Source organism: Corvus hawaiiensis, chromosome 17 (genome assembly GCF_020740725.1).
Source record: "Corvus hawaiiensis isolate bCorHaw1 chromosome 17, bCorHaw1.pri.cur, whole genome shotgun sequence".
NCBI lineage: Eukaryota > Metazoa > Chordata > Aves > Passeriformes > Corvidae > Corvus > Corvus hawaiiensis.
The window spans coordinates 10,243,359-10,266,639 of NC_063229.1; the positions used below are offsets into that span (position 1 = coordinate 10,243,359).

The 23,281-nt window shown below is 46.0% G+C and overlaps 1 protein-coding gene across 2 annotated transcripts in view; it reads left to right on the top strand.

Moving 5' to 3' along the window:
• The window catches only part of LOC125335051 (peroxidasin homolog), a 48,117-nt gene that overhangs the window by 4,924 nt on the left and 19,912 nt on the right, over positions 1 to 23,281 (top strand). For both annotated transcript variants that reach the window (XM_048322320.1, XM_048322321.1), the window contains exons 2-7: positions 7,638 to 7,709; positions 15,244 to 15,315; positions 15,559 to 15,630; positions 18,661 to 18,732; positions 20,260 to 20,331; positions 21,835 to 22,004. In XM_048322320.1, coding sequence (XP_048178277.1) covers positions 7,638 to 7,709; positions 15,244 to 15,315; positions 15,559 to 15,630; positions 18,661 to 18,732; positions 20,260 to 20,331; positions 21,835 to 22,004 — 530 coding nt within the window. The remainder of the gene's footprint in view (positions 1 to 7,637; positions 7,710 to 15,243; positions 15,316 to 15,558; positions 15,631 to 18,660; positions 18,733 to 20,259; positions 20,332 to 21,834; positions 22,005 to 23,281) is intronic.

A 23,281-nucleotide genomic window follows, 5' to 3' on the forward strand; every position in this document is an offset into this window, starting at 1 on the left:
TTGAAGAACAGCTGCAGTTTCCAGATGGAGTTTCCTTTTAAGTTGGGAGTTTGGGACTTTCTGACCTCCATGACTCCATGCCACCCTCTCTAAGAATCCTGGAAGAGTGGGGAAGTCTCCTGGCTGGCACAGGCTGTGCTTCACCATTGGCAGATGGCCCCTGGGGCTGCAGCCAGCTGGCGGCACTTGGAGCCGCCCATCGCCTTCTCCGAGCGATGCTGGGATTGGCATGGAACCAGCTCCAGGATTGATGAGCTGTTACTGGCTCCTCTTGGGTTGCCATTTCCCTCCTCCCTTCCCAATCCCAGCTGGGTACAGCTGAGGATCTGGCCCAAAGTCTGGTTTTAGCGATAGACTATTTATCTTTGGTAATGGAGTGTGCTCACTTTATCCCGAGCAGAGAATAGGATGGCAGGAACGACTACACATGGACAGATAAGCCATAAAAACTCATTGTGTAGAACTGCAGATGTATTTTGGCTGTTCAATTGGAACACGATTATCCAGATGTGATCTGCTGGTTACCGCTGGGATTCAGGCAGTTCTTTCAGCCAGCAGCCCAAGGAAGGGAACAGCTGTGGAACATACACTCCGAAAATTTCAATAGGTCTTTAACCTTCGCAGCCATTTGTTCAGCAGTGTGACATTTAAACAATAAACTTCGAAACGTGTGGGCATGAGTAGAAGAAATCCATGGAAAGAAGTTCCCCTCTGGCTGGCAGCTAATGGATTGCAATCCAATTATCCGTGGGTTATTCTTCTTTCTGCATTATGCAGGACACATAATGAATGAGTACTGCTGGAGGAACATAGCTGAGGGCACAGGGCAGGATCTGGGATCTGAGCACATCGCTGGCATGAACTGAAGGTGACCCAGTTGTTCACAGACCTGGTTGCTAATTGGGCAGTGTAAGCATGGCCAGCTTGACAAGTTTTGTTTCCCTTCATCGTTGTGCTGCTTTTGGTGCCTGCTCAGTTCCTCCCGCAGGAGGAAGGCTGGAGTAGGACAGGGTGTAGCTCTCTTAGTCTATTAATGAGCACAGTTTGGAGAAGGAATTTTATACATTTGTTGGGGAAAGGTTTACTGAGCAAATGAGTTCTTGGAAATGCTGCTCTGTTTGTGGTCTCTGTCGTGTGTTTTGGGTTGAAGAAGGGATTACTCATTTCCTCTGTGTGTGATAATCTTATATGCAACCATTAAATGCACACCCACACATTCTGCATGTGCCAGGTAGAATGTGTAGTATTTAATCCATATCAAACCTTCTAGAGGTGACCAAGAACTTTATGTTCTATTTTTAGAAGTCCCTTCATCGGAAGGAAAATAGGGAGGGAAGGTATTTCAAACATACTTTCCTTCTAGAAGCATTCCAGCCTCTTTTCATGGAAGCATCCTAAGTCTTGTGATTGTAGCTACCTTAAGTGTTTAAAATCCTACTTTCACTGAACTCCCCAGTGCTTCAGCAGCTGGTTCACACTTGAATATTTGTATTTTTGTTGCCCTCACCACATCCCTCTCCCCATAGGGATACCAGGACTTTTTCCTGTGCTCTTTAAGGAGAAGTCAGTATTTTTTGGTGAAAGAATGTGTGTGTATTGTGTGTAAAAACTTTAATGATCATGCTCTTAAAAAAAGTGAAAGACTGACACTTAAGCTACACAAGACCCAATATTCAAGTGTTGATTTTACTTCCTCTGAATCAGGATCAGAACACACTTCAGGAGGAGGGAAAAATTGTCTTCCTTTGATGCAGGCAATACCTTGGGTAGTTGGTGCAAAGGAATTATGCATCAGGTTAAAAGAGTCCTTGCTGCCATGAATGCCCAAGAATAGACTCAGCTGGTTTGAGTGGGATCAGACCTTAATCTTCATCCCTTTCTAATACATAGTAGCTCAAACATTGCTGAATTCAGCATCTTTTTATGTAATCTCCCTACTTAAATATGTGTTTAGGACCAAAACTATGTTTTGGAGGTGTTCCTTGTTGCTCCCCTTCCTGGAAAGAGCTAAAGGGATGCCAGGTGGCATTTGAAATGATTCCACCAGGAATGAGGCACCAGCAGATCCCTCCTGCCCTGGCACTGGCCTCTCAGGCATAGCATTCCCTCCAGTTTACATGCACAGAAAAAGTGGGATCAAACCAGCTTGGTACACTGGCTGCTGGATTATGGTCAAATTCCTGCCCCAGCTGACGCAGAGGGAGCCCTTTTGAAAATCTGACTCCTGTTTGTGCAAGTTGAATCTTAAAAAGCTGGGTTCAGGAATGCCTTTGGTAACTTCTTAATTAAAATCTAGTGTTCCTAGAGCTTCAGAATAAGTGGCAATGCAACAGTGAACTGCAGCCTGTTCTGCTGAGTGAGGCTCCCTGCAGCTGCTTGTTCTCCACTGTTTCAGCCATGATCCCATCATTTCATTTCCTTGTATCTCCATGTTCAACATATCTTCCTTCCTCTTCACTCTTTGAACAGTCAGATCTTGATGTATTAAGCTGGTAACCAGGACTTGGAAGATCCCCAGCCCTGAGCCTCCCCATGGTCTCCTCATCTGCCTTGCAGTGCTGGCAGGGGTCAGCTGTCCATGTAGGGGTTCTGGGATAAAGGCTGTCATTTATTAAAGCCATCTGGGGACTCGTGTGGGACAGGGACATTCCTGAGTTGGGGAGCTGATGACAGTGAGTCTGGAAGACTTCATTTCCATCTCAGCAAGGCAGCTTTCCCTTCCTGCCAGGACTGGAGTGGTTTGGCAGGACTGGGGAACCTGCAGAGCTGACTGATGTTGTGCAGATAAGTGTGAGGAACAGCTTCTTTCTGATAAGTGTCCTGGCTCTTCTTGTATATGGGAAACTTGACTTATAGGATATTTTTAGAATATGTTTAGGATGTCTTTCATGCCCTTTCTTCACTGGAAACACTGGGAGGAACTTCAACATCTTCTCTGTAAAAGCACCTTTACTCTGGATGTCATTGTTGGTAATGATTGTGTGGCTGCCACTTTCCAACCAGTTCTGGGCAGAACTGTCAGCATCACTGCTGTGCACACAAAGGATTCTTCTACAAACCCCGTAATTTCCATGGAGCTGCAGTAAAATGCCTCTTGTAGCTAATTATCTGCTTAGTTAACATAGTAATACATGAGTCTGTGAAAACCTAAATAGATTAAACAGAAGTGGAAGTTTCTTGTAAAAGCCATTGATTGCTTTATATGCTAATCACTGATAATTATTTAACACAAGGCTTGCAGGGATGATTGTTCTGATAGCAGCTGAGAGGCTCAGACAGATTGAGTGTCCTTCTGTAAAGACCCATTTCCCCATCCATTTGCAAATTCTGGCATTCTTTGTAGCCTCTGTTAATAGTTCCCAAATTCAGAAAAGGTGACTTACTTCACAGCAGATCCCGGATTGTCCACGTATTCCAGGTCACTTTCCTGTCAGCTTGGGCACGAGGGTTTGGTGAGATTTTCAGCTGAGCCAGTCAAGCTGGTGTTGTCCAGAGGGATCTGTGTTGGGTGATGCTGCTGTCCCAGGCCTCCACTCTGTGTGAAGGTAGAAGAGGATCCAGAATCCTTTAGCAACAGCTGTTCCTTGTGGGAAGGTCATTTGTAGTCCCAGACTGCCGGTCTTGAAATCATGGGGGAGATTTAAATCACAAGGGATTATTTTTTCCCCCCATTTTTCAAATTCCCGGGTGGAAAGAAGTGGGCAGGAGGGAGGGAACCCAGCTGCTGGGGCACAGGGCAGCTGGGAGAAGCTGCCCTGGGAGCAGCTCCGTGGTGGGTCCCTGTAAAAACCACATTTATTTCTGAAAAGAAACTTAAATTTCCAGAGTGAGGGCCCTGGGAATAAAGAGGAACAAGAGTTTCTGTGTGAGAGGAGACAAACTCTGTAGGGAATGTTCTCAATCAAACACATGCAAGCCAGGGAATTCCCAGTGCAGCCCTTCATTGCCAGCGATGCTTTAGGCTAAGGCAAGGTCTGGAGTAAAAACACTAAGGATGAGCCAAAGTATTGGGGTTTTTATATGGTAAAGAGGAATATGTAGGCTCCTCTGCATGCCCAGGGACTTTCTTTGCTGTGCAGGGACCTCCACATTGGTACTTTTATTGCTGTCTGGGGTACAGGGAGCAGAATAGCCTGCTCCATCCTTTGCCTCCAGGGCTGGATCCACCTACCTAAACCGTGTGTGGCTAATGCCTGTCTCATCTGCAGTCCACTGGGTGGTTTATGAGCCTTGCTAATTGCGATATTTGAAAAATCCCCTGAACCTGCAGTTTTAGCCAGTGACCATTTGCCCTTTCTATTTGTAGCAATTTCCTGACATAGTTATTGTATCTATTGCTAAATAAGCAATTTCAGTTCTTTTCATTGTCATGTTTTCTAGACTTCAGATCTTTCCTATTGCTTTCCTTTGGATTCTCTCCAGTTATTTCACATCATTTCTTGAAATGAAGTGCTCAGAGAAGAGATGCAGTGTTTCAGTTCCATTTTTGTCTGTGGGGAAAGCTGTTGCCTTTGTGATGGTGAACAATCCAAAAAGAACTTTGCAAAGGATTTAAAGATAGCTGGGCTCTAGAGAATCATCTAAAGGTCTTACTGGAACAGAAAACAGAAGAAAAATTTAATTATTTCATTAAAATAATGAGCTAAGTTTTATTACATGCTCCTTGGGGGTGGTGTAGTTTAAAAAGAACAGGTTGTCCAGAGAAGCTGGGGCTGCCCCATCTCTGGAAGTGTTCAAGGCTAGGTTGGATGGGGCTTGGAGCAACCTGGTCTAGCGGAATGTGTCCCTGCCCATGGCAAGATGAACTTTGAGGTCCCTTTCAGCCCAGACCAGTTCTGTTCTATGATTCTAAAAGCTCCTGCATGAACCCAGCCCCGCACTGCTCATTCAGCAGCAGGAATTGTCAGGAGGCATCTCCACCCCTGTGCTGCTCAGAGCAGGAGCACCACAGAGAGGTGGAGCAGCCACGGGACAGCCCTGAGAGCTCTGCTGGTGACACGGGGTCACTCCTGCCAGGCTCTGCCTCCCAGCTGTGCTTTGTTTCTCTCCCAGGTGAACAAGTCACCACTGGGGAGCTCAGACTTGCTTAGAGGGCTCAAGGCCGTGTGCAAACTTCCACAGCACTGTTTCCAAGGAGTCCTTTTTGTCAGGTGACCGAAAAAACAGCCCTGGGATCGGTGGAGCTTGTGGTTTATTTTCCCCTGTGTTTTCAGAGGTGTTTTCTATCACCTGAGTCCTGGCTTTGGCTTTGTTTCAGCCGTGGAAGCCCAGTGCCTCTGTGTGAATGCTGGGCTGTGAAGGATTGCATTGTCTTTGTTCATTAAAATACTCAGAGGCTTTTTGTCCCCACCTTCAGCCAGTGACCCGAAGTTGGATTTTACACTTCACTGCCTGCTCCCTGCTGCCTTCCTTGAGCATCACCAGCTCCAGCCCTGACCCCTGTGTGTTCCTCCCACGTATTTGTAATGTCCCCTATTACCTGCAGCCAGCTGCCGGGACTAATTACAGGGCCCTTTACAACCCCCTGGGGCAGCAGAGTTGGTGTCTGTGCATGGCAGGGTATAAATCAAGTTTGCATTTCTTCACCTTTTTTCCTGGTCTAGTCTTTCCTCGTTTCCTTTTAATGAGGCCGTGGAAAACAGGCAGCATGTTGTGCTATCACTGTTGCCAACATTTAATTGTGTTTGGCTTCATGGTGGCAGCCATTGCCTTGAAAAATCCATAAGGATGCCCTCAAACTCACATTGTCGGGGAAGAAGGACACGGAACTCCCTCCGAGAAGAAGGGCAAGAAATGCACATCTGAAGCAATGCAAGTTAAGCCAAACACACTTGAAAATGTCAGAGGTGAAGTTTCTGTTAAAAACTGAAATTCCAAAGGGTGATCCTTTGGGGCCGCAGTTTGCAGTGGACAGAGAAGGTGAATTACAATTAGAAGTCTTGTGTTTTTTTAAATATTGTGAAGCTGTGTTTCTTTCTGCCCTCTAATTCTTCTCTGTGCAATATTTACCACTAAGAGAGGGGAAAGATTTCTTTCTGTATTAGACTTCTGAATCCTTTGGTTGAAGTGGAAAAGTTAAAGGAAAAAAGCGCAACAGAAAAAAACAAATTCCACGGGCCCGTGTGCTGTTGCATCCAGTGATAACAAAGGGCTAACAAGGCAGAGATTTGATATTTCAGTATAATTTAAGTAAAACTGCCTTTCATTTTCTGCCTAAAATGTAAGAAAATTTATTATTAATCTTTTCGCATAAAATAACTACATTTTGCAAACTGTTAACCTAAAGAAACACTACATCTTGGGACAAAGGTTTTAAACTGAAAGAAGTCAGGTTTAGATTAGGTATTAAGCAGAATTTTTTACTCAGAGGGTGCTGAGGCCCTGGCACAGGGTGCCCAGAGGAGCAGTGGCTGCCCCTGGATCCCTGGAAGTGTTCAAGGCCAGGTTGGATGGGGCTTGGAGCAATCTGGGGTAGTGGAAGGTGTCCCTGCCCATGGCAGGGGGTTGGAATGAGATGAATTTTAAAGTCCTGTCCAACCCAAACTATTCTATGATTCCATGGTCTTAAAATAAAATCAGCTTTACTCCTTGTGCAGCCTCTTCCTGAGTACTTGCTCCAAGCTGTTTCATCCCCCTTGGGTCCTCACTGCCAGTTTGGGGTTACCTGCAATGAGTGCACCTTTTTCTAATTTGAGTTTTATAAATGCTGGGATTCTTGTTGATACCTGTCTAAAAACAAGTGTTGAACATGCAGCTATTTGTAGAATCCTTGGTTTAAACTCTGCGTCCAAGTGTGACTTTTTACCACCAGAATGGGCAACCTGTGCTTTTTCCTCTTAAAGCAAATGCCCTTAAAAAGCTGCCTTAAACTGAAAATTAGCTGTGTATTCCCTAAATGTGATAGATCAAGCAGTGCAGGAGAAAAAAAATCCACTTAATTGTGTGCTTTGGACAGAAACCTGCAGCAATCCCCGTTTGTCAGCCTTTTGTGGTTTGTTATAATACACTGGACCACGCAAGGTGCCAAATCAATGCACGTTCTCTATAGAAGTGTTTCTCCTTGGTTAACCAGGTTAAACCACTTAGCTCTTGTTTTATTATCCCATTAGCAATCCAAACCCCATATTTTTGGGTTCCAAGCTGATGTAGTTCCATGGGCAGCCCTTGAAATTTGCCAGAATCCCCATGGCTCCAGTAATTCTAATTGAAGTTGGCACAAATTTGAAATGCAGGCAGCGATAAGCTGTTGTAAGTCTTGGAGCATTGCAGAGCAAAATGGGAAATGCTTATTATATGAGGTTATTTGAGCAGATTTAACCATTTTAGGGCACAGATAGTTTTGGTAGGGAGCTAAATTATGGGTCCACGTGATGATGGGTGTTGCTCTACAAATCAGGATGAGATGCAAGAGTAATTGCACATGGGGGGTTTTGATGCAGACTTTTTTCTAGTGCTTATGGGAATGATCCCTTGAGACCTTTTAGAGCTTAGTTTTCTGTGGAATTAGAATAAAGAATTTTCTCAGTGGAGGCTTGTCCCAGCTGTTGGCTGACTTTGCAGGGCAGACCCCAGCCATTGTCCCCACTCCTCCACTCCCTTCACTGGTCTAATGGCTTGTTTATATCCTCTGCTTTTAGAGATTTGCGCTTCAACCACATCAAGGAGATACAACCTGGAGCCTTCAGAAGACTGAAGAACCTCAACACACTGTAAGTTGCATTCTGAGGATATCCATTTATTACTTGTGTTAGTACTGTCCCCTAAAATGGCTTAAAGGTGGCCTTGGGCTTTGAGTTATTTCAGTCAAGTTGTGCATATCCAGCCAAAGCTTTAAAATTCCCTCTGTTCCACCGTGGATCATGTTTCTTACCTGTTTTTATTTAAATGTGGTGTTTAATAACTTTCATTTTTCACATTTAACCTCTGTGTTCAAAAATAAAATATGGTGAACTCTAGCACAGACTGAGGGTGTTTGAGCAGGTATGGCCTGGGAACAGCCCATGAAAGCATTTCTCACCTGGGATCAAGACAGTGCAGGGATGAATTAAAATCTTCTTCCTTTCCATGGTCTCCTCTAATGAATGAACCACATCAGTTGCTCTACATGAGTTGGACTGAGCATCCTTCAAATGCCATCTTGCCCCTATGCCTTGCCCTAAAAGAGGTGCCTACAGCTGCCCTGCTCCAGGTAGAAATGGGGGTAGAAAGCTGCCCCTCCAGCCTTGTATCCCTGTATGTTGATACTCTCACATCACTGTACACACTGCTCCACTAACCAGCTTCTCACTCTTCCCAAAGGAAATCCTGGGAACCTCTGCTTCTTCTGGCTGCTGCAGGGCTGAGGGTTTGGAGACAGATCTGAGTGCATCTGCACCCCGTAGCCAAGGAGCTGAAAACACACCAGCTCCCAAATCAGAACCAGAAGCTGTGTCAGCACAGCACTGTGCTGGATGTAGCTGGGCTGTTGAGACTCAGATCTAATTATTTGAGCTGTGACATGGTGCTAACAGCCGTAGGATTTCCAGGTCCAAGCCGGAATTCCTCAGCGAGGCAAAGCAGCTCCTTTGGGAACCTGACAGATATTCACACATTCATGATCCCAAATGGCAACAGAAAGTTCAGGCTGGTTTTTATTGTCTGGCTTTGAGCGATCTGAAGTCCCTGATCCTGTGAAGGTGGCAGAGCTGAAGGAAGGCAAGCCTGGGCAATAAGGCATTCAGTCAGCTCCAAGCAGTTGTAGGAAAAGTGGGATTACAGCAGGACTTTATTATAGAGACCTGCTCAAGTGTTATCTTTGAAAGACCAGCATTTGCCAAAGATTGTTCCACTCTGTGTATGGGGCTGAGTGGCCAAGCCATGACTGCAGGATGCTCCAGAGTACCTTGGCTGTGGCCCAGGACAAGTGGTCATGGAGTGGGCTGGTCAAAAACTTTACTGCCACTGATGCTGTTCATCCAGAACAGCCCAGGTTAGTCTCACAAACTGCACCATGTGGTACTTAATTGCCAAAAATAATAAGGAAGAAAGGATGCTTTGGATGGATGTCTGTCATTTGAGATAGGGTCAGATACAGCGAGAAATGAGAAAAAAATATCTAGAGAGATAATAGAGTCCAAGTCCGTAGGGTTTTGCCTTATCACAAAGCTCTGCTGAGGCCTCTTGATCTCCAGCCCTGCTCTTCCACCCCTGGAGCTCTCCTGAGTCAAGGAAACAAAGGGTTTCAGATGATGTCATCTCTGTGTGATGCAGGCAGATGTTTGGCAGCAGCTCCCAGGACCACCAGGCGAGTTTACAGCCGAGCTCTGGGGAAAATGAGGATGCTGGCAGGGCTTCCTGGGACAGATGCTCCACCCAGCCTGCCAAGCTTTGTAAGGGGTCCTAATTCCTGCCCTGCCAGCACCTTGGACTGTCCAGGTCTCTGACCTGTGCAGGACTTTTGCTTTTGTCTTTCTGACTCCTCCACTCTGCATAGGGGTAGATACAGATAGAGCCTGGCTGGGGGGGAAAAGACCTGTCTCTCTCTAACACCTGTTTGTGCTCCATGAATTTCTGCAGTTCCTTTTCCTTTCTGTCTCTATACTCTCCTGGACAGAGACCTCAAGGACAGCAAGTCCATGAGCAGTACCAGAAGGAATAGGCATGAATGTACCCCCTGCCATCCCTGATCTCATGATTTGGGATGCCAGGCCAGTAAGAACAATGCATTTTCACAGGTGCTGGGCAGACACTCCTGCTTTCCCTAAACAGTGTCCTATGGCCATTGTCAGAGCTGGAATACTGGACTAGGTGAAACGCTGCTCTGAAAAAATACTGCATTTTTATAATTGAGTTCTGAAAATCAACCTGATTTGCCAAGGAAACCTTTGTTTAGATAGTACTTCTGATGCTTAGTTGTATTTCCTGGTCTGGCCAGCAAACTGGAACACTCAGTTATTCTCACACTTGTAGTAGTTAATTCCCACGGCTGAGGAGCTTGATAGCTGACTGAGGGAACATTGGACCTCACACTCCTGAAGCAAATTTCTCTCCAGGAACTTTGGTTTGTCCAATTCCCACATCAAAACTGACAAGAGCTGAAGAATTTGCTGATGTTTCTTAGATGGTAAATTTTGCCCAAGGACTTGGATAGCTTTTCAAGTGATAAAGAGAATGAATCCTTTCAAATCCCTGGGAAACTTCCTGGGAAAATTTGTCCAGAAAATTTGAAGTGAGAGGTTTGGAGGATAGAATAGTCCGGGTTCCACGTGCAGACCTCTGAGCTTGCAGCTTTCTGCCATTGAATTTAAATAAATCTTCCATAAGCAAATAAATGTTTTTTAAAGAGCTTTTTCCACTAATGGCAGAGAAAGAGCAACAGATTCTGGTGAAGCTTCTGTTCTCCATCTCCTTTAGGGCAGGGTGGCTGTTCTGTATCCAAGTTTGACAGTTTATAAACCACCCTGAAAAGGAAACCTTTGTAGCCTGTGTTGGATGCAGGGAAATGGGTTGATAGGAGAGGAGCCTGTGTGGATGTCCAGTGGGGCTGTTCAACAGTTCAAACCCTCCCCTGGCTCCTCTCTGCTTTCCTCTGGTGTGGGAGATTTGATAAATCACAGAGCACTACTTTAGCATTAAAAACAGGAGCCCTGTTTGTGGAAGAGACACAGTCACTGTTTGCTTCCAGCTGGGGACTCCTGGTACAGCACCACAGGTAAGGAGCAGTATCCCAAATCCTGCACCACTGGGAGCTTCTGTGTTGGCTGTGTGCCATTGGAGAAGTTCTCTTGGGCTAAACGTCTTAGACAGTTGTAAGATTTCCTCGTCCCTTCCTACTGGCTCTGCTCTGTTCCCATCTGTGCAGACGTGGTGTGTATTTTTAAACCCTTAATATGTCCCCTTGGTACAAAAAAAAAAAAAAAAATAGGGTAACAGGGAGAGTGAGGCAAAAAAACCTTCATGTATGCCATCCACAAAACCCCCTCAGCTCCAGGACAGCTGTTTTGCTGCAGTTTGCCATCACTTGCTGCATGGCTGAAGCCAACATTAGCTCAGAGCAGCTGCTGGGCTGTGGGAGAGAGAGGAAACTCTGTGAGCCCATGGTGAGGCACAGCCTCTCGCTGCTTCCCAGTTTTTGCTCCTTTAGGTCATTTTTGGGTGGGGATGGATGATGACACCCCTGTGAGGCCTCTCCTTACGTGTTCCCACAGGAGTCAGCGCTGCCTGGTCAGCCCAGTTGGTTCATTGCTGTATTTTCAAACCACAGCCAAAGGGTTGCTGCTCCATGGGTCTCTCCAGCACCATCCACAGAAATGTCCAACCCAGGGACCAAGGTTTCTTAACATCTCCAGTCTGCATTTTGTCCTCCTGAGACAAGAGCACCCTAGGGAACAGCGACTCTGTGGAGACCACATTGCATGTGCCTCTGCCTGGCCCTTTGCCCCGTCACTGCTCACATCATATTTCTCTTCCTGCTTAGGAGAGAGCAAAAGCACTTCTGCTGAGCCCTGCAGCTCTGCTTCAGGTGCTGCTTGTGAAGGATCTCAGGGCAAACAACAGCAGTAACGTGGAGTTTCTGTCTTTTACCCTCTAGTAACTCTTGACAGAATGTGTTCCTGCCAGAAAGGAGGGGATGTCAGAGCCTGCTTGGATCTCAGAATAGGAGTTTCTCCCTTTAATATGGGAAATGGATATTCCAGATCATTCTGTCAACAAGGGAGAATGAGTGGTTGAACATAAAACTCACTTTTTCTCCCCCTCTAAATACACTACGTGATGATTTCTATTAGTGGTGTGAGGAAAAAAATAGCTGTTTTTTCACAATGACTGTAGCATGTGGTTTGTCAAATGAAAAGAGGAAAGAGAGCATGGTTTGAGTCTGAATTCTGTACTGTCACATCATTTAATACATTCTTCAAAACAGAAAACCACTCATTTAATGCAACTTAAGCCTGTGCCTGGCAACCTGGGGAGCGGGTGGGGAAGGAGAAGGGAGAGGCAGTCAGGACATAAAACCTAAAGGAAACTGAATATGAAACGTTCTCTTGGTGAATCTGGGCCAGATCTCATGGTGCTTGTATATCTCAAACGTCCCAGAAGAGTTTTGCAGGAATAAAATCTGTGGGATTGAGTTCTCCTGCTCATTTGGAGTCCAATTCACTGTCTGGCATGAAAGGGAATGTCCCATCCTTTTGCTAGGAAATGTGCTTCTGATACTTTTAATTTAGCCTGTTTAGCTACAGGGTGTGCTTAAGATAATGATAGTGATAATGATCTTTCCAGCCTCTGTCTGCCAGAGCATCTATTCCCGGCAGATCTGGGATCTCAGCTTTCAGCCCTCTAAGGGCAGCAGGAATTTGGGCATTTTTGCTATGGATGGCAGCTGGGACTGATAGGCCCAGGCCATGCCAGGATTTTGCCCACTTCTCTGCCTGAGTGAATTGCACAGGAGTCAAGGAGCAGACAGCTGTGCAGGAACTATCCAAAGTCTTTCTAGGAGCCACATGTGCTGCCTTATCCATGGATTTCTCTGAAAGCAGCATTTTGGATTAAGTGGACTGTTAGGGACTTCATCAATTATCTCACTCTCAAATGTTTTCCAGGACTTATTCTTCCATTACAATGGGGAATTCTGAGACAGGAAGCAGAGATGGCTTCTTCCATGCAGTTTTTATTCTTAAATCAGGCAATGAACAAATTTTTAAGTATCAGACGATGAGATAAGAGCCCTGTGTGCTGCTTGCCATCTGAACTTCCAGGATTCATCTTATTTGGCTGGGTCAGTGATTACACTCCCTTGAACTGTACAAAATAGCCAAGACAACAAAACAGACTGGGATAATGCTTTTAAATAGCCCCAAAACACAGCCAGACAACATAATGCAGTTTGAAATCCCAGTGGAGATCAGTCCTGGTCTGAACTCTGAGCATTAAAGATAACAATCAGTGAGGGGCTCCAGACTGTGGTGCTGCATGGGGCTGCTCAGGCTGTTGGTATGACCCTGCTCACCTGGTCACTGTCACCTGTCCCCTGGGAGGCAAATGGCCAATGCCAGTTGTGTGACAGGTGCTCACATCCATGGGAATGACATCGATGCTGGCACCCGTCTGTCAGCCCTTTGTGTGCTCAGAAGTGTGGCCAAGGATCAGATAACAGAGAACAAGCTGCCTTGGTCGTGCTCTGGCCAGAGATGAAAGTTGATAGGGGCAGGGAGGGAAGCACTGCTGGTACCTGTGTTGTCTTTGTCCTGTGGGTAAATAGACAAAAGCCCTCTCCCACACTGCTCTCAGGCAGTTATTTCCAGCCCTTGGGTGTTCAGTCATCAAACCAACTTTCGGGTTGATGCTCAGATGCTGTGTTTCCACTCAGCATAGCTGGCTGTCAAAGCAGGATCGTGTGTTCCAAGGACTTGACATCACTTTTGCATGCTTATGAGTGAGCTCGGGCTGTTTGACCTCAGCCGTGTGTATGGAGCCATTGCTTCCAGCTGTGCTGGAGCTTTGCAGCAGCACTGCCTTAACCTCTCCAGGCTGCCTGTGCCAGCCCTGGTGATGTGCGGTCTGGCAGTGGCACCCACATCCATGGTATCAGGGCAGCTAATCCAGAGAGGATAGTCAAAACAAGGAGAATGAGGTTTTTCTCAGCCCCTTATTACCTGACTTACAAAGTTGTTTGCTCTTAAGTTTCTCATATGCTGTTTTTGACTCTCAGTGTAATTCTCCACCTGAGAACAAACTGGTGGAAAGCTGGTGTGACTCAGGTGCCTGGAGACAACTTGTGAAGCTGCCATCCCATGTGTGTGCTTCTGACATCTTTTATCTCTCCTGTCATCCCTGAGGTGTTTGATTTTACCTTCATCTTCTTTTCCCACAAGTTTTTTACCATTTCTCCCCATCTCTTTGTCTTTTCTCTCCATCCTTTACCTGCACAAACTGTTTTTCCTCAGGAAGTGACATTGGCTCATAATGCCAGAGGCTGGCTGCTCCTTCTTCTCCAGAAAAGTGGGGCAGAAGATTGGGTTTTACTGCGGGGAATGTGCTGAACTGTCTTCTCACCTGCTGCCTGGTGGCAGATTGTTCCTGAGGAGCAGCGCAATGGCAAAAATCAGTTTGTGAAATGCACATCCAGTGCACGTATTGAATGTGAACCAGCGTTGTAAGGTCTGGCTGCTTGCACTGGGAATTGCTGTTTTTCCTATAACACCAGAAAAATAAATCTTTGCAGTACACAGTCACCGACTCCCTCTCTGCCCACAGCTCCATTTAGGAATTTTAAAAATTAGTGTGGCTGGTGAAATCTTTGCTCTGGGCTATTCAACTCTAAAAGCTTCACCAGCTCTGAGCTTTGCCAGATCTGAACATCAGTGGGACGCCGCAGCGAGAGACCCGCGGGAGCATGGCCAGGCAGCCACGATGAACAGCTAAACTTTGTGTATTACAGAGCTATTTATAAGTGATTCATCGTGTCTTCTTGGTGTTGGGCTTGGCAGGGGCTGCAGGAGAGTGTTCTGCAGGGCTCAGCTGTGTAGTTACACTGCTGCACACTGTGGTTCTTACAGGGCTGGGCTGTTTCTGGTCACTGGCACTGGCCACCATCTGCATGCACAGTCATGGCAACTGCACACACAGGGCACACACGGCTTCCCAGTGCCATGTGGTGCAGAGGTTTTGTATTGAAATCTGGCACAAGGCTCCCTAGACTGAAAGAGGCTGTCTCTGAGCAGCCTCAGGAGTCAAAGTTGAATTTATTTCTTTCTCATTTGCAGGTATCGGTTACAAAGTGGTTAGAGCAAAGCCATCACCATTTTATAGCTCCTATAACTCTGCTGAGAACTGGTGTTTAAAACTGCATTTGTTCTTTTAAAAACTGGCTCTACACTGCCCTGCTCACTTGTTGAACACAACCAGGCACCTCCAAAACCCATCGTGGCTGTACAAGAGTGGCAGCAATGGTTTAATACCTCACTCCCATACACTTCTGTCTTTGTGGGTCCCTTTCCCTCATCCCTTTCCTGGATAAAATTGTCAATTTGGGGTGAAAACTGTGGCAAAAGGTAAGGAAAATTCTTTGAACACTGCAAGCACTTGGCAGCTCGCATTGACCTGGCTGGTGTGAGTACCCAAACTTTGACTTTCCAACCCTGTTAAATCTTAAATTCTGTGACACCTGAGCTCAGGATTTTTCAGTGGGCATCCAAGAACAGACGTGCTACAAATCTCACATGTGATGATTTCACCAGCTGCATTTTTCTTTCTTGATTTGAACAGGCTGCTGAACAATAACCAGATAAAACAAATTGTGAGAAGATCCTTTGAAGGTCTGGACAACCTGAAATACCTGTGAGTTGGTAGCTCATTAATTTCTTAACCTCTTTAAGATCTAACAACCCACTTTTCATGTTTGCCAGTCAAGGATGTATTTTCTGTGTTTGGAGTTCAGTGTCAGAGGTATAAAACACGGCTCTTGAGTCCAGGCAGTAAGTTCTGCTTTGGGTTGAGGGTCACTGCTGTTTCCTGTGACTTTCTAGAACACAACTGCTGATCAGTTGGCCTAATGCTGTTTCTTTTCTCTCCTTTTGAAAGCTACCTTTATAAAAATGAAATTCAGAGCATCCAGCAACATGCCTTCCATGGGCTCCGTTCCCTGGAGCAGCTGTAAGTACAGATGAGCCTTGTTTGTGTGCTGTGTTCCCAGGCTCGGAGAGCAGCAGGAACTTAGCGAGGGGTAGGATGAAGCTTGTGCTCTCTTATCATCCAGATTTGCCAGACTACCCTGGGTTCATTTGAAAACAGCTGGTCTGAGTATTGGATTTGGTTAGGTAATACCGAACTTCCTACGGATGTTCCGCATGTTTTCTCCCGCCCCTAAACCTCTGGAGCATAGGAAGAACCCTGCTGTGCTTCTGATGGCCTTGATTTGCAAGGACCTTATGATGGGAGGAGAGAGGGGTCTGCAGGATGGCTGGAAGCAGAAGGCAGCTGCTCTGCTGGGTTTGTGTCTGGGGATTCCTCAAGCAGAGAGTCAGATCTGGTCCTTTACTTAAACAGAGGGTGCTGTTGAGTTTCTCTCTCATCCAAAGCTCTGCTGGGAATGAATGGATGAAGTACGAGCTGGGAGCTGGGGCAGCTGAGTATTCCTGGGAGCTACCAGAATGGTGGAGCTCCCATGCTGCAAAGCATCTAGAAATTGCAGTGGGGGAAGATGATGGATCCAAACCAACACAGTAATGACCTTCCCTCAAGCTGCCTGGCACTCTGTGCTGGATCTGGGATGAAGGGAGCCTCGTGTGTTTCCCTGGCAGCTGGAGTCCATCACAGTGACACTCCAGCAGTCCCCACTTGCTCCCCTTCTGTGTATGGCAAAACTCTGCTGTTTATTCAAAGAAGTTTTGTTTTTTGGCTCTTAGTGCTCCGTGCTTGAGGTGAGTGGGCAAACTTGTATTAAAATCTGGCACAAGGCTCCCTAGACTTGGCTTTTCCTAAACTGAGATTGGATTTTTCTTGCTTGGGACTGGTGGAGAGAGTGTGAGCTTGTATATTTGAATCGTAGATACATGGAATGGTTTGGCTTGGAAGGGATCTTAGAGCTCCTTTTATTCCAACCCCTTGCCATTGGCAGGGACACCTCCCACAAAGCCAGGCTGCTCCCAGCCCAGTCCAACCTGGCCTGGGATGGGGCAGCCACAGCTTCTCTGGGAAACCTGTACCAGGCTCTCAACACCCTCACAGGGAAGAATTTCTTCCTAATGATTTATTCTTCCTAAATAATTGAAATGCAGGAATTACTTGCATCATCAGAGAACAGGGATCAAAGGTGAAACTGGTCTAATCCCTGAATTGTTCCCAGCCACAGCATTTATAGGGCTGGAATGTAACCAAGAGTTTTGCTGTAAAAGGAATAGGATCCAGCTTGTTCTCCAGGTTGACAGAAGGAGGACAGAGAGCACAAGAGGACAGAGCACAACTGGAAGTTTCAGGCAATCCTAACAATAGGTGTGCCACCAAGCTTGTGTACAAGGTGGTTTTTCATCAGCCAGCTCAGCAAGGATGCCTGGGAGAAAATTTAGGAAGCTGAAACTGGCTCTAAGCTGAGCTTAGAGAGCTGACGCTGCCCACAGGGATATTTTAGCAGTGAGCATTCCAGACTTGATGTCACGAATAAAAAAAAAAAACCAAAACCAACAAACCCACAAAACCAACAAACAATCTGCTAAAGTCCCATCTGTTTTCAATCCCAGACAGGCTGAGCTCCAAAAGAATTAGCGTTGCTCAAACCCTACCCCATTTTCCTGTCCCCCACAAGCCAGCTTTTCAAGAAAAAGTAGAACCCAATTGATGGACAGGATCAGATGCTTTCCTAAAGGTCCAAAGCAATCTCAGCAGACATCTGAGACTGATTAGAGCATGTCCCTCTCTTCCCCACTGTGACACTCCAGTGCAGAATCTGAGTCATCCTCTCCCAGTTTGAGCTCTGATACTGGACCATTTATCATGAATCCTTCCATTACAAATCAAACAGCCATGTGGAGGCTTAGGCAATTATTTCTCAAGGCAGTCAGCTACAATAGCAGAATGAGCATTTGTAGATCTGTGGTTAATCTGTGTCTTCTGTGAAATTTATGCCTGTGTGAAATAAAGGAGAAGAGTTTAGGCAACTTTGGGACTGTACAAAATCCACCTAAAGGTCAGGAATGCGTCAGTTGTGCTGGTGAATGTCACAGCTCATGGCAGCAGGGAGGCTCAGGTGTTGTGGTGAGTTGCTCTGCAGGCACCAGGTTTCTTTTCTTGATGGCAAGGGATGACCTGGGGCAGGCAGGAGGTCCCCCAGGCCTCTGTAGTGGCAGGTCACACTTGAGATTTTAGTGGAACTAAAACCATTAACCCGTGCTAGCAAGAACTGGGCTGTCCCTGTTGATGTGTCATTCGGATCCAAGTGTTCCAGATGACTGCGCCTTCCCTGTTTTTGGAGGCTGTGCCTTCCCTCCACAGAACACAGCAACCCCACACCAGCCATTTGGAGATACTTCTGCTCTTGCTGGGTGGATGCACATCCTGGGAGCCCCTGTTCGAATAACAGATAAATGCAGGCTGGAAAATACCTTTGGCTGTATTTGGTCCCACTTCAACAAGGACCAATTTCAAAGTTTTCTTGGGTTGTTCAGGGCCTTTTTCTTCAAATTAATACTCAGCAAACTGATTGTCCACTCAGAAGTGTTGCAATTCCTAGGCTGGGAAGAAGTGCCTTATTGTGAGGCTGTTTCTCCCTCCCTGTCAATCCAGGGGTGTGCTGAGAAAGGCAGGGAAAATTCCTGTACAGTGCTTGGATGGCAGCAGCTGCTGCTGGCTCTCCATGGGCAATAGTTTCTTCCTGTCTCTTAACAGTGCAACAGTTCACAGGGATGGTGGTGTTGGTCTTCAAGGAAGAGCAAATCAGCAAATCTGTCCTTTATTCTTTTTGTGTTTGAGTTTATTTACAGAGAGAGTAAATAATTGACAGGATAGGGAAAGGCCATGTTTGCTACTGTGTTTGCATGTGGAAACTGGAGACACTAAAGTGGATTCTGGCTTCTCAACACCTGCCCTGAGATGAGTGTGACCAGCTGGGGGGCACTGGTGGATTGATCTGGGATGTTCTGTCCCTTAAATTGCAGTCTGCATGATTTCTGTGTGATTTCTGTATCACAGGTACCTGCATTTCAACAACCTGGAAAGTCTGGAGCTGGAGACTTTTAGTGACCTGCCTAAACTTGAAAGGCTGTGAGTAAAGATGGGCTATTTCTTGGGACTAAGAGGGTGAGGAGAAGGGGGAGGGGAAAACCCCTTTATTTAGTGTAGCAGTTTTGGTAGCACAGAGTGTGGTCTTCAAAATGCAAAAAAGCAGCTTCTTTAAAGAAAGAGGTTTTACATAATTGCCGAGTAGGAGGGTGACTGAGGATGTGAAGGGAATTTCCCATTTTATGTTATGTTCACGTTTCCATCTAAATAGGAGTAAATCTGCAGAAAGTCCTACAGCTGGTCAAGCCAAGTGAAATTTTACTCTGAGCATAAGGTCAGCAACATTAGTCACTGTTGGGCAAAGTGAGCAAAAAAAGGGGGTGGAAAAGGGATAAAGTCAGAAGAAAGTCTAACAAGAAAAACACACATCCTTCTTGAAAGCAGTAGGGAAATGGAGTCTCCTGCTCCCCAGGATTGCTTCTAGCAGTAATGCAGCCACCAGCACAACAGTCCATGTGTGGTTCCCACTCCATGGAGAAACCAGCAGACTTCTCTAGGCTGTGTGGAAATGTGCCTTATATCCATACATGCCAAGGAAATAAAATTGTGGGATCCCACACCCTTAGGAAACTTCAGACCTGGATCAGTACATGGCTGATCTCAGTCACTGTGTTGGATCCAACAAAAATTCTGGATTTAAATTTTAAAGGAAGGTTTTTCAACATCCAAGCTGGGCAACCAGGCTGAACTCTGGTGCACATGTGTGTGCAGACATTTGCACTCGAGCTGTGCTGCTTTTGTGTTCTCCAAAAAATTCACCTACTAAAATTGCTTCATATCTTTTATCAATTGCTTCATATCTTTTATCAATGGTCTCTTGTGAGCTTTTGGTGTAACCAATGTAAGTAAATTCCCCCACCATTATGGGAATGGGGAGTTAATTATCCCCTCTTGGTCCCCACTGATACATTTTAGCGCAATCAGGGTTTTTCCTTAAGAGCTGAGGAGTTTTATGTGTGGGCTGAGATTCTGAAAATGAGAATTTGCCTCAGTTTTGTTCAGAGATAAGCCCAGTTTAGGTGGCTGTTGTCTGAATTAGATTTGCTCACGGATTTGGGTTAATAACTACACAGAGTTTAAGGCAGGAGTTGTCTAACTCCAATGGCTGCCTTTGTAAAATTGTCATGTCATCTGCGCAGGGGAAGGAAAAGGTCCCTTCTAAACTGGAGCTGACCCAGGCCCAGAAAACAGAGGGTGGGTCCAATCTGAGGGGATTTTGTGCCCTTTCTCCTCCCTTTGCGAAGAAACTGCAAGGGTCCAGTTTAAACCTGTTCCATCACATCCTGAGTCAGTGTTTCCAGCCCACACCCGCTCTCGGCTTTGGCACATTACATCACACCCACCAAGGGATGAAATCCCTCCAGCTCATGGAAACAAACACGGAATTTAAAAACTGAGCTCCATTTTGATGAGCAGCCTTTGCATTTAAACTGAGTGGTGACCTGGGGTGTTATCATCCTCACAGTGCAAATACTGAATAATGTTTTGGCATGGCTTCTCCCACTGCAGATTCTTGCACAACAACAAGATTTCCAGGATTCACCCAGGGACATTCTCTCAACTGGAATCCCTCAAGCGACTGTAAGTAAAAAACATTGCCTGCAAAGAGGACTTGTTTATCTTCAATCAGATGGGCAGGACCTGAGGAAGAATGTGCCTGGTTGGCAATGCTTTTAGTTGTTGCACTTCTAAGGCCACTGCTAAGTTTATAAAACAGTTTTGATTGGACCTGAAAGCTTATTTAAGCAGTTAGAAGTTTCTTTATTCTAGTGTCTAATTATAATCAGCTTACAACTTAATAATGCCACAGGAATGAACGTTCCTGGAAAGTCTTCAGAACAGTTTGAACCCATAAAACATCCTTGAAAAATGTAGAAAGTCCAGGTCATGGATATGACCTTGAACATGTCTGTAGATCAGGATCTAACATGGAAAGAAAAATCATAGTCATAAAAGAAAAGGCTTGTTTTCTAGATTGAAATTAGTCAGAGGATGCCACGGTGCATGATTCTTTTTCCACGCAGGAATTCCCCAGGGTGCTATTCCCATATAACCTGTCTGTCTCTTAAGCTTACTTCTTTCTTGCTTTGGTTTTATGATCTCTGGAAATAAGTTCTATGATGTATTTGGGGGGAAAAAAATGCAAAAAGTAAAGAATTTTGGTGTTCTGCCATGATTTTCAAGTACAATTAAATAATGTATTTCTCACTGCAGCCCTCAGTCATTTCTGCAAGCAGGTAAAATGCTTCACTTCTCTTTAACAGGGAATATCTTGTGAAATGCTGTCTGTAGGTGCCAGAGAAAAAGCTGGGGTGTCTATAAAATACTCAGTCATGGCCCTGTGTGAAATCTCACATTCTCAAATATGTGACCCTGAAAGTGTTAGACTTTTCTTCCATGTTGTTTTTTTTTTTCGGATGGCCCCCACCCATTGACTGTAAAACTGTCAGTGAGGAAGGAGGCACAAACTAATCCCCCTGTAGTCCTTATTTATCCTCACGGATAGCACTGCTCGTAGGAATGAGGTCAGTGTAGGGAAGAGGCTGGGGGCACTGGTAGGTCACTGGAGCTCCATTTGCTGTGGTTCAGGCTTGTGTTACAGTAATAAAAGTTCTTCCAGTTGTGCAGAAATGCTGCAACTCCTCACAGCTGGTTACAGAAAGGGACTGATCCCATCCACACATAAATCAAGGGGAAGATTTTTTTGGCACTAAAAGAGAAAAGCTGTAACAGAGGCAGTTCTTACAGAATTCAGTAAAGGTTGAAATCTCCATCCCAGAGTAAAACCCAATATTTCAGTGTCTCAGTTAGTCAAAAAATGCATAATCCAGTTTAACTGAATCATTTCTATTTGAAACTGGAATGGTTGATGGTAATGCTAGTTTTACAATTAAACCCTTCTACTAGTTAACCATCCTGCCAATGAGATATCTCAAATTTTCACTTGGGATATGATCAAATGCAGGGCAAACCACCCAAGCGACCCTTCACTCCAGAGGACTGCTCCCCTCCTGTGCCCTGGAGAAGGAGGCAGCACAGCAGTTGGAGGCTGGGCACTGAGCTGCCTTCTCCTGGCTCTTGCAGGCGGCTGGACTCCAACTCCCTGTTCTGCGACTGTGACCTGCTGTGGCTGGCAGAGCTGCTGAGGAAATACGCAGAGCAGGGCAGCATCCAGACAGCTGCCACCTGCGAGGCTCCCCGGGACCTGCACGGCCGCTCCATTGTCACCTTGACCGCCCAGGAGTTCAACTGTGGTGAGCGAGGTCAAACCCCTCCATCGGCCACCCTCAGGCCCTGGAGCTGGCCTTTGGTTTGGGAATTGCTTCCTCCATCCCTTTTCCTCCCTCTTTCCTCTGCTGGCATCCTGATTTCTCCCTCCTTCACTGCTGAAACGGGAAAATCCCAGTGGGGCTGCAGGAGGAAGATGACATTCCCAGAGGTGTTGGAGGCAGCTCTGTTTTGGCTGGTGGGTGTTGTCTTGGCTTTTTGCATAGAGTAGGGCTGGTAAAGGATCTGCTGCAATAGTGGCTAAACCAGGAACCAGAGGAAGTATCCCACATTAGGCTGAACAGAAGAGGAACACTGAGAGAGCTGCAGTGGCTGGAAACACATCTGGAAACCTGTGGGAGAGCACAGAAGACGTGTAGCTGTATGCTTTGTTTGACTGTGGTGTAACTGATGGCTCTTGTTAGGCTGTTATTCTTTAAATTTAGAATTTTAAACTTGGTTTTATTCTGAAAAATCCTAAAATTAACTGTTTCCCATAGAAAAAAGACAAAGCTCTGATTTTTAAGTGGAGGTAAGTTAAAACTCTGATTTTTAAGTGGAAGTTGGCACAAGCATTGGCTGTAATTCCATGGTACTTCGCTGCTGGTAGAGTCAGTTTGAGAAATTCCCACTCACACAGGCTTGCTGTTAGCATCCCTCCTGGATATGCCAGTCCAGCTGTGCATGGCCCTGCTGTGAGCCAAATGTGTGAGCTCAGCTGGATTTTGAAGAGTTCTCCATTGAATTCAGCTTGCTTTTGTAAAAAGTCTTGACCATTTCACAGCTTAATTTCGGGCACAGCCATGCAAAGAGTTGAGCTGGCACAAATGGGTCTGTGACCTCAACAGAGGGGGGATAGGAAGAGCCTAGGGAAAGCAGCTGGGGACACATGGAGTGGCTGTGCCGCACAACAAGCCGTTCCCAACACACCCCCAGTGCCACAGTACAGCTGTTAGTGCAAATTTGTTCTGGTTTAGGCATGGACACACAGTGGGGTGTCTGTCAAATCAGCCAGAGCACCTGGTGGGAAGATTTTGCTGGCATTTGGCTTTCACTCTGGTGGTGTGCCAGCTGGGAAGACAAATGATACAGAGTTCAGCACAAAGCTCTACCCATGCAGGTGGCTGATATCTGAGTCAGTCTGAAAGCTGCTGGTACCATTAACCCATGGCTTTGAGCAGCTGTGAGCCAGAGGCGTTTTGTACTGTGGGGCAGTGCTGGGTTTGGGCTGTGCTGGCTTTGCCTTTGGGGATTTTTTCTGAGC